We start from the raw sequence: 12,225 nt of genomic DNA on the forward strand, positions 1-12,225 counted from the left end.
TTGTAAATAGGTGAAAAGCTTTTGTAAATTAAAAAAAAAAATCTCATTCATTCATCAGTCATTTTCTCATAACCTCAGTCTGTGTGTGTGTGTGTGTGTGTGTGTGTGTGTGTGTGTGTGTGTGCGCTTTTTTGTGACAAATGAGGACATAAAATTACAACGAGAAGGTGATTTTTGAGGACATTTTGAGTGTCCCCATATTTCAAAAGGCTTATAAATCATTCAGAATTAGTTTTTTTGAAAATCTAAAAATGCAGAAAGTTTCCTGTAAGGGGTAGGTTTAAATGTAGGGTTGGTGTAGGGCAATAGAATATACGGTATGTAAAGTATAAAAACCATTACGCCTATGGAATGTCCCCATAATTCACAAAAACAAACCTGTGTGTGTGTGTGTGTCTGTGTCTGTGTGTGTGTGTGTGTGTGTGTGTGTCTGTGTCTGTGTGTCTGTGTCTGTGTGTGTATGTCTTTGACAACGATGCTACGACTCTCATTAACTTGATGCCGGAGGTTAACTGGAGTCACACTGCAGCTTTTGTCTAATCGGAAAGCCACTTCATCTCAATTCTTCATATCAGTGTGGGTTTGGATCCGGTCCAGAAATAAAAACGCAGGCTGCTGAAAAATGGTCCGTGTCGGAGCACCTGCAGAACGACGATTCCTAGAACAACCGTATTAACAATAACTGCTATAAACATTTAAAATGTAAAAACATTGCATCAGTGTATAATTCATCATAACATTATGAAGTAGCAGTTATAAAGTTAATCATTATGATTAATAGCGCAATAATCCTTTCTTGTAAATATAATACACAATGCATCACAAAAACATTATTACCTGCATGAGGGAGTTTTGTGGCGTCACAAGGTTTCCAAATAACTGTATCTTAGATGAGTGCATCTCACTAAAACTGATATTTACATATTCACATGTGCAAATGTAATATATGTATATAAACTAAATTTCCATATATGAAGTATATTGTCATATGAAGCCTCTTAGAAATTCTGTCAGTACATATATATACAAATAAACATATCTTCAATATATTTTTATATATATGCAAATATATATTGTATTATATATATTGTGTTTGTATATATATGTGTGTGTGTGTGTGTGTGTGTATGTATATATATATACCTGTATATATATATACACACAAATAAACAAATCTTCATCTATATAGGGCAATATACTGTATGTCATATTACATTTCCATATGGTTTATGCAATTGAGAGAAAATAGTTTCAACACCTTTTTTTTTCTTTTTTTTTTTTGGGTGTAATATTCTCATAGTATCATAGTGTTTCTACATAACAGCATATATGGTTAAAACAACAGCCTAAAACTTTCCATATGAGGCATTTTTAGATGCAGAACGTTATCTTGAACTTATTGTATGTCATCTTTGTGAAAAACCTATTTATACCCAAGCAGCAAGCAGCTCTTGAAACTGACCTGTTTGAAACCACTCGAGCTGTGGTGCATCTTCTGTGTGCGGACTATAAATGAGACAAAGACACAGGTTACATGAGCAGCTCTAAATGACATCTCATCTGGTTTGGACACCACTGAAGCTTACTCAAGCTGAGTGTTTGAGTGTGATAATTCATGAATAAGTGAGAAACATTTAAGGAAACAGGAACTTGTTTGTTCTGGTCAGCAATATCATTTGAAACCTGGGGGGAAACACATATCATAATTTCAGAATGATATTACTATTTTTAGGTTATTGTTATTGCATAAAGCACATAATGCAATGCCAAATATCTTCTCATGATCGCATGCCATGGTTTGTTAGGTGGTTTTGCAAAAACTATTTTAAAATGAAGTGACAAACGTTATTAAAAGCATCAGTGCAGAGAACCACATGCGAGCTCAATGTACATGTTTCATTGCTTCCTGTTGAGAGAAAAACTCTTAATACACGGCCGTCTAAAAGTGAGCATGGATATATTTGTGATTATACTCACAATTGATCATTGTTCTCCATTACGTACTACGTCTAATGCATGTGAACAAGCTAAGTTCATTTTGAAAGTCAGTGTATGTATAGATGCACACCTTATTGTCTATTGAACTTTATTGAACAAAAGCTTTTGAACATTTGAATGAAGCCAGTTCTTTTTTTAGTCCATTTATTTTCACAATGAACACTGGTGTAAAGCAGCTTTACAAAAAAAAAAAGTGTCCTTATTTCACTTTAAAAAAAAATTTTTTTTTAATTATATGTTAAATAAATAAATACAATATTTATTTATGTATTGTTATTAATGCATTATTTATTATTAGAGAAAAAAAAATGGAGCATCCACATAGTGTTTGTTAAATGACCTGTATTTTTGGGCACAATATACAGTAAAACAACAGTGAAGCACAACAGAATTCAAAGCACCAATGAGAACCACACTATTGATTAAAAACCTCACCGCTACTGAGATAAAGCTCATGTAACAGCTTGTTCCGCTCTAAAATTTGTTCTCGGGTTTATCTTTCATTTCCCTTTCTGTCTCTGAAACCTGCGTTTTCCCACACAGAGAGGACATCGCTTTAAAAAGCAGTTCGTTCACACTTTATGTGCAATTAATAGCGGCCTCAAACTCACACGTCAGTCAAAATAGGCTGTTGTGGCTTTGCATTACCTAGACAAATGAATTCCCTGCCACAGTTTCTGACAGAGAAGTGTGAGAAGATAGTCGTGTAGGGTCAGTGACCGTCAAGAGGAACTTCCCATGTTGCATGAACTTGCCTCATACCAGCAATAAAGAGCAGTAAAGTCTCTGCTAAATGTTAGTTATAATCAGAGCCGGTTGAGAGGAGTTAGTCTAGAAAACCCACCAGGATGAGTTTACCAACTAGAGAGCAATGTGAGGGCTGGAGTCCAGCGCAGGTCGCCGCTTTTCTCAGTCAGGTAAGCGTTCAGACATTCAGTTTAACTGTAAACCACTTTTTGCAAAAGATATTAGCAAGACTATTCGCCTTTTTCAACATTATTTTGTTATTTTATTGGTCTGCTGCACATGATGCTTATTCATGACGATGCAAAATCACTCAAACGTAATGGTGTTTGTTCACAGCACAACATGAAAGAATGTGCAGAAGCTGTACAGAGAAACAGGATTGACGGCTGTCGGTTTCTGGTAGGTTCCTTTCTTGCTCAATATTGATGTTTTCTCTTTGCACATGGCATATTTAGTTAAATCAAATCTGTTTTCTTTAACTATATCATGATCAGTCGTTTCCACTAATTAAGTCCACTATTCACAGATTTTAGATCAAATCAGTGATCAATGTAAAAAACAAAAAAAACAGCAGTTTCACTCTTTCACATGGGGAAATGAGCAAAAAACCCAGCTTCCTTAACTGTGTAATGACAGCTGCTGCGGTTTCTGTAGTGGATTTGCATTGATGAGTCTTAAACATGATCTGAGAAAGTCTTTTCATGATCTACCTCGGATAGTTTACGCTGTTGGAACCACATTTCAACAGCCATCTGAATCAGCGAAGCCGGTTCGGGCGAGATCAGGAGTGTTTGGGAAACCTGTTTGGAAACAGTCATTATATGTGCACTTCCGTTTGGTGATAGAGAAATTACACACTTCACGACATGTGTAATTAATCATTTGACATTTCCAAATGAAATGGGATATTCAATGAGGAAATAAATGAATGGTGGGACCTAAGTTATCAGTCCAAACACAACTTTACTGCCTGTGCGCCATAAAAACTCATGAATCATGAATCATGAATATCAAACTCGATTCAGCTCGAATCTATGAAAATCAATTACAACATGTGTGGATATCAATGTTTTATTGCATTGAGACAGTATGTGTGAAGTTTTGTGATAACGGCTGGCAGAATGAATGAATGAATGAATGAATGAACGGACGGACGGACGGACGAACGGACGGACGAACGAATGAAAGAATGAATGAATGAATGATGAATGAATGAATGAATGAACGGACGGACGGATGGACGAACGGACGGACGGACGGACGGACGAACGAACGAACGAACGAACGAATGAACGAACGAATGAATGAAAGAATGAATGAATGATGAATGAATGAATGAATGAAAGGATGGACGGACGGACGAACGAACGATGAATGATGAATGAATGAATGATGAATGAATGATGAATGAATGAATGAAAGAAAGAATGAATGAATGAATGATGAATGAACAAATGAATGAATGAATGAATGAAAGAATGAATGAATGAATGAATGAATGAATGAATGAATGAATGAATGAAAGGATGAATGAATGAATGAATGAATGAATGAATGAATGAAAGGACGGATGGACGGACGGACGAACGAACGATGAATGATGAATGAATGAATGAATGAATGAATGATGAATGAATGATGAATGAATGAATGAATGAAAGAATGAATGAATGATGAATGAATGATGAATGAATAAATGAATGAATGAATGAATGAATGAATGAATGAATGAAAGAATGAATGAATGAATGATGAATGAACGAATGAATGATGAATGAATGAATGAATGAATGAAAGGACGGACGGACGGACGGACAGACGAACGAACGATGAATGATGAATGAATGAATGAATGAATGAATGAATGAATGATGAATGAATGATGAATGAATGAATGAATGAATGAATGAATGAGTGAAAGGACGGACGGACGGACGGACGGACGGACGGATGGACGAACGAACGATGAATGAATGAATAAATGAATGAATGATGAATGAATAAATGAATGAATGATGAATGAATGATGAATGAATGATGAATCAATGAATGAAAGAATGAATGAATGAATGAATGATGAATGAATGATGAATGAATAAATGAATAAATGAATAAATGAATGAATGATGAATGATGAATGAATGATGAATGAATGAATGAATGAAAGAATGAATGAATGATGAATGAATGATGAATAAATGAATGAATGATGAATGAATGAATGAATGAATGATGAATGATGAATGAATGAATGAATGAATGAATGAATGAAAGAAAGAATGAATGAATGAATGAATGAAAGGACGGACGGACGGACGGACGGATGGATGGACGAACGAACGAACGATGAATGAATGAATGAATAAATGAATGAATGATGAATGAATAAATGAATGAATGATGAATGAATGAATGAGAGAATGAATGAATGATGAATGAATGATGAATGAATAAATGAATGATGAATGAATGAATGAATGAATGAATGAATGAATGAAAGAATGAATGAATGATGAATAAATGAATGAATGAATGATGAATGAATGAATGAATGAAAGAATGAATGAATGAATGAATGATGAATGAATAAATGAATGAATGATGAATGAATGAATGAATGAATGAATGAATAAATGAATGAATGATGAATGAATGAATGAAAGGACGGACGGACGGACGGACGGACGAACGAACGATGAATGAATGAATAAATGAATGAATGATGAATGAATAAATGAATGAATGATGAATGAATGATGAATGAATGATGAATGAATGATGAATGAATGAATGAATGAAAAATAAACTTAAAAAAGTCAGATATTTTTTTATAATCTCATTAAAAGTATGTTGAAAATTCAATACTTTGTTTTTGTTTTGTTGACTAAAAAATAAAATTAAATAAATTTAAAATTTGAATAAAAAAAATAAAATAGAAATAGAAAAATAATAGAAAAACAATTCTTATCTGTTTTTTGATGCTTCTTAATTATCTCATTAAAAGTATGTTGAAAATGAAATACATTATTTCTCATTTTTGTTTTGCTCATTTAAAATATAAACTTAAATGAAATAAAATGATAACAAAAAATACAAAAAAATTTAAGAAAATTTGAAAAAATTAAAAGAAAAAAATTACTAAAAGAAAAACCGTTTTTAAAGCTTTTAAGCATCTCATTAAAAGTATGTTGAAAATGAAATACATTGTTCCTCATTTTTGTTTTGTTGACTCAGCGAGTAGACAAGGCATTACGACAAAAAAGAAAACTTCTGAAAACTTTCAGATTAAAAAAATAAACCTACTTCCTAAATAGTGACTGACCAACCGGCCAGTAGTTTCATTTACTCGCAAAAAAAGCCTTTTTTTTCCATTTGCAGCCTAAATGCCGCTTGGCAAGTTTTAATATGCTACTCTATTTGTACGACATCCATCGGTGTTGTGCTCAAAGTTCAGTGAAGTCAAAGAGAGCGTGCCGTATGTTTCAGATGTGTTTTTCTCTATTACTCCTCTACATCACTCCCACTGTCCTCCTGAATGGGTGTTAAGGGCATATATTAGACATCTTTGCATATTCATATTGTGTTTATGCATTAACCATCTGGTGAAAGAGTCTGTAGATCACAGGAAGGTTTCCTCTGACACACAGTGAGTGTGTGCTGAGAGCGAGATGAGCCGTTTGTGAACACAACATGATCACTCCAGTGTTGGGGGATGGTTAAAATAACCAACGATTACTGTAAAATATGTTGTTGTCATAAAGTAAATATGTTTTTTTCCATTACATTATAACTCAAAATGATTAACTTCATTTTTTAAGTGAACTAGATTCAACTAGACAACATAAAAAAAATTTGTTGAAATTACTTGTACAGCTAGTTTGATTATATGGAGAAAAAAATTAAGGCAGCAACTGAACATAACATTGTTGTTTATTAAAATAAAGCTGAAATAAAATATAAGATGAAAAACTTAAATGATTTAGATGATAAAATTACTAACTAAATAAATAAAATAATATTAATAAATAAAAACTAAAACTGAAAGAAAAATAAATTAAACTTAAATAATAATAAAAAAAAATTACTTTTAATTTAGTAAAAAATTACCAAAATTCTAATTAAAATTTCAAACTGAAAATATAAAAATTCTAAATATTAATAAAAACTATAATAGTAAGTCTAAGTTTTGTTTATTGAAATAAAAAATAAATATAAGATGAAAAACCTCAACTAAATGAAAATTAATAACTGTTTTCTTGACAACTAATGGAAATAAGATTAGGTTGAAGAACTTACTAAAATTACTCACTGGAAATAAATAAAACCTAAAGCTAAAACTGAAATAAAAATAAATTAAACATAGATAAAATTAAAAAAAAAACACTAATAATTTAATACAAAAATCACTTAAAGTTATTTTAAAATTGAAAATATAAAAGCTAATTAAAAATATAAATAAAAACTATAATAATAAATTTTTTAATAAAAAAATGAAATAAAATAAAACGTAAATATACCTTAAGATGAAAAACCTTTCAAAGAAACCAAAGCAACATTTCTCATTTTCATATAGTTTAAGTTAAAACATTAAAATGACTAACTGCAAATAAACTGAATCAAAAACTAAAAGTTAAAAAAAAAAAGTTAAACCTAAATAGTAATATTTAAAAAAAAAAAAAATGTTTTAATTCAAATTACTAAAGTTAAATTAAGATGAAATCTGAAAACAAGAAAATTAAAAGCTAATTCAAAATATCAATAAAAAACTATAATAGTATACGTTTTTAAGTTGAATCGGGTGGGGAAAATTTGCAGTGTAACTTAACTACATTTTTCTTTTAAAGCAATTTTCAAGCGGCTTCACCAACGCCGGCCTGTTCTCAGATCAGTGTGAAAGATGAATCGTGTCAACACAAGAGTCCAGGAGCCCGTTTGCTTGTCTCTTCCTCTTTCAGCACAGAAGTAACTGCGACGTCTTGTGTGTGCGTTTCATTCAGACCGAGTGCTGGGTCGAACTCGCCCATCTCGTGGTTCTTGATATATAATTCCTCAGATGTCTTTGACGGCCTTCATTCAGTTTTGGACCGAGTTGTGAAAGCGAGGGGTGAGTGGATGTGGGACTCGAGCTGAGACTCTGCTGAGCTTTTTAATATGCAGCTGTGATTCCAGGCTGCTGCTGAAGTGTCTCTCTCTGACTCCTGGAGAAACTCCACATAAATAATTCACTTTAGCAAGCAGCATCCAAGGAGGCGCCCGGGCGAAATAGTCGATATTTTATTCTGTGTCAAAAGGCTAGGCTTGATTTTTAGGCAGGGCTAGGTGATTTTCTTGTCTTTGTCTCTTCAGAGAGTTGCAGGGATTCAGAGAGCTCAACCTCTTGCATTTGTCCCTATTAGAGCCGTTTCTCTTCAGATTCTTACGAAAGGCACCTAAATTCAGATGGTAGGGGTTTTGGATCTCAGTTCAATTCAGATGCGTAATGCAGCGAGTATTACTCTGAAAGCAGAAGGAACTCTGACAAACGTTTTCATTTATAGCTCAATATTTGAGTCTGAGGCTAACTAAAGCCCTAATCATGTGGCAGTGTCAACCAAAGTTCACATGCATTGCAATCAAAATATAAAAAAAATAAAATAAAAATACAAAAATATAATAATATAAATTTAAAAATATATAAAATAAGTCTCCAGCTTATTCACTGGGATACTCCGGCATCCACACAAAAAAATAAAAATAAAATACAATAAAAAATATGGTGTCATTGACTATTACCATAGTTAAAAATAGCAACATTCTAAAAAACAGCTTAGAACACCCTAGCAACCAGTGTTATTTTAGTATTATTGAGGTTCTATTATAGATTTGAATTGCATTTTATTTTTTTGTATCTTTTATTTTTACTTTAATTTTAGTTAAAGTTTTAGTAATTTTGTTGTGTGTTTTGGTCACCCCAACAACTGCATAGCAACGTTCTAAAAACACCTTTATAACACCCTGGCAACCACATAGCAACATTCTAAAAACACCCCAACAACTGCATAGCAACGTTCTAAAAACACCCTTATAACACCTTGGCAACCACATAGCAACATTCTAAAAACACCCCAACAACTGCATAGCAATGTTCTAAAAACACCTTAGAACACCCTAGCAACCACATAGCAACATTCTAAAAACACCCCAACAACTGCATAGCAACGTTCTAAAAACACCCTTATAACACCTTGGCAACCACATAGCAACATTCTAAAAACACCCCAACAACTGCATAGCAACGTTCTAAAAACACCCTTATAACACCTTGGCAACCACATAGCAACATTCTAAAAACACCCCAACAACTGCATAGCAACGTTCTAAAAACACCCTTATAACACCTTGGCAACCACATAGCAACATTCTAAAAACACCCCAACAACTGCATAGCAACGTTCTAAAAACACCCTTATAACACCTTGGCAACCACATAGCAACATTCTAAAAACACCCCACAACACCCTAGCAACCACAAAGTAACATTCTAAAAACACCCTAGCAACCACATAACAACATTCTAAAAACACCCCACAACACCCTAGCAACCACAAAGCAACATTCTAAAAACACCCCACAACACCCTAGCAACCACATAGCAACATTCTAAAAACACCCCACAACACCCTAGCAACCACAAAGCAACATTCTAAAAACACCCCCACAACACCCTAGCAACCACATAGCAACATTCTAAAAACACCCCACAACACCCTAGCAACCACAAAGCAACATTCTAAAAACCCCCCCACAACACCCTAGCAACCACATAGCAACATTCTAAAAACACCCCACAACACCCTAGCAACCACATAGTGACGTGCTAAAAGCAGTGCTGCAGTGACATGGTAGCACCCTGACAAACACCCAAAACACCTTTACACCAGGACAGCGACTTCTGCACGGCCAAACACTACTCTCATTTCCTTCAGGTGTAAAAATTTCATTCAAAATCAAGTTGCATCTTCAGGAATCTTCCTGAAGTACTATAAAGGGCCAAATGAAAGGAGGCCCAAGAGTTTCAACATAAAACATGAATAGGTAAAATACAGTAGCCTATATATTATTCAGGAAGCATTGGAGCAGAAACGTACAGTTATAATCATTTTCTGTGGGTCTCAGAGGATTCATTCAGGATTGTTTTTCTTCCTTCTGATGGTCTGCTGGTCATAACAGTCATCAAGGTCTGTCCGTTATCAAAACACTCAAATGAATGCACTTTCCCCAGCACACTTTGAGTGCATATAGCACAAGTAGATGAATTGGGACGCAGCCTCAGTTTTCCCGCTGGCTAAGGACTCCACCTAGTGTTGGAAATAAGTTTTCTGATTACATGAACTCATTTGACAGCTGCTTCATATGAACTCCTTCAGGCTGTATATTTGAATCAGTTTGTGCTCCGCAGGTGTACTGAATATATGAATCTGATCTAATATTTGAGCCAACACATATACTCAACGAGTCAGTTATTATGTGGACAAACACCATCAGCAAACTATTTTAACAGGGCTATTTATAAAAGCTAGTTCTTCATTCTAAATTAGTCAGTGTGGTTACTGAAGGTATAAGCATACTAGTGTTTAAAATATTTAACATAAATTCTATATTCCTAATAAAGCCAGTAAAGTTCATCCTAGGATCTGAAATAAAACATAAAAAGATCATATTTTTATTTGATTTCACCATTTGACTTGGCAACTTTTGTTACTTAGAAATTACATTTATGTGAAATAATATGTTATTCTACTATGATCCGGTGTATAAAATGTTGAGGTTTTACTGGCAAAGTATATTTAAGAGTGCAAATTCTCATCAGCTGTACTAATATTCATTATATACAGTATATATATATATATATATATATAGCTGATGAGAATGACACAAATGACATGAATTTCTAAGTCATTTTCTGAACCACTTTATCAAATTAATAAATAAATAAAAAAATATATATATATGCAGAAATAAATCAGGCATCCCAATTTAACAAGTATTCTTTTAATATAATTAACGCTATTACAGTATTTTAATACACCAAGTACATTCATCTCTTCATCACAGAAAAGTTTCTGTTAAAACAAGCTTCTGTTCAGCAAAGTTACTGAGAGTCTGTGTGTGTCTGTGTCCGAAACATTCAAACAGAACACGTCTGTCACTGAATATTAACCAATTCTCTTTGTAGAAATTCACCTTGAAGTTATACAGTACAGACGAGATATGGAAAACTGTACTCTATATGACTGACTGAACTGTTGTTTCTCTTGCAGATGCTCTCGGACGGTGACCTCAACAAATTCAGCCTCATTCATCGGCCGTAAGGAATCCATTTCTGTTTCTATTTCTAGTCTAAACTCTCCACATCGCCGCCTGTTTGTAGAAACTATCGAAGTGAATCTCCAGTATTTCTTCTCATGTGTTCCTCATTGATGGAGGTCAGTGACTGTCTGCTGCAATGAGGAAGCTGGACTAGTTTTACATCTATTCATGTTGTAAATTGTAGTTATTAACATAATCTGGATTACACATATTAGGTAAATGTCTAAAGTAGTCTGACTACTTTTTGATTACTTTTAGATTACTTTTAGATTACTTTTGACCTAACTCGTTTATATAAACATGGGAATATTACGTGGCCAAAGTCTTCCAGGTTTGAAATATTTTCATCCAGACTTCCAGAATGAATAATTAACGAAGTCCACGGGATATGAAGAAGACATAGTATTTCACGGCTATGCATCGGCAGTAATAACTTTTTAATAACTTGCAATTCTATGCAATTCTACATGGTCTAATTGATTGAGAGGTGCTTTTGTTCAGAAGCGTTGCAAATACTAATTAAGATGAAAAACGGAAGACTGTTCAAATGTATATAAGTATAGACGTTTAACGTTTAGAAAGGAAACGTTAAAAGAAAAGAAGAAAAAAAAGAATGATTTGGGGTTAATCAATAAGTTTTGAATAATTTACTGACATTGTGTGAATAATATGTAATCATCCATTAAAAAAAGTAACTGTAATCTGATTATAATCATTTTAAAATGTAATACAATCTCGTTACAAGTACTTACTTTTATGTAATCTAGATTACATGTAATCAGTTACTACCCACTGTTCACTTCTAAAACTATCATTTTAGCAGTACATTTTTTTTGGTCAGAATATATACAAATACATCAGTAAAGAACATTAAAGGGGTCATATGATGCGATTTCAAGTTTTCTTTTCTCTTTGGAGTGTTACAAGCTGATTGTGCATAGATAAGATCCCTGAAGTTGCAAAGACTAAAGTCTCAAATCCAAAGAGATATTCTTTATTGAGCGCACGCGCACGTGTGTGTGAGAGAGAGAGAGAGAGAGCGCGAGAGAGAGAGAGCGAAAGAGAGAGAGAGAGAGAGAGCGCGAGAGAGAGCGAAAGAGAGAGAGAGAGAGAGAGCGCGAGAGAGAGCGA

The 12,225-nt window shown here is 33.6% G+C and overlaps 1 protein-coding gene across 4 annotated transcripts in view; it reads left to right on the forward strand.

Moving 5' to 3' along the window:
• Positions 1 to 2,815: 2,815 nt before the first annotated feature.
• LOC107728331 (B-cell linker protein-like) overlaps positions 2,816 to 12,225 on the forward strand; it is a 33,152-nt gene continuing 23,742 nt past the window's right edge. For all 4 annotated transcript variants that reach the window (XM_016538463.1, XM_016538465.1, XM_016538466.1 and 1 more), the window contains exons 1-3: positions 2,816 to 2,915; positions 3,082 to 3,144; positions 11,046 to 11,092. In XM_016538463.1, the coding sequence (XP_016393949.1) occupies positions 2,847 to 2,915; positions 3,082 to 3,144; positions 11,046 to 11,092 (179 nt within the window). In that variant the 5' untranslated portion in view covers positions 2,816 to 2,846. The remainder of the gene's footprint in view (positions 2,916 to 3,081; positions 3,145 to 11,045; positions 11,093 to 12,225) is intronic.

This window comes from Sinocyclocheilus rhinocerous, unplaced genomic scaffold, assembly GCF_001515625.1.
Source record: "Sinocyclocheilus rhinocerous isolate Xijiao unplaced genomic scaffold, SAMN03320098_v1.1 scaffold247, whole genome shotgun sequence".
Classification (NCBI taxonomy): Eukaryota; Metazoa; Chordata; class Actinopteri; order Cypriniformes; family Cyprinidae; genus Sinocyclocheilus; species Sinocyclocheilus rhinocerous.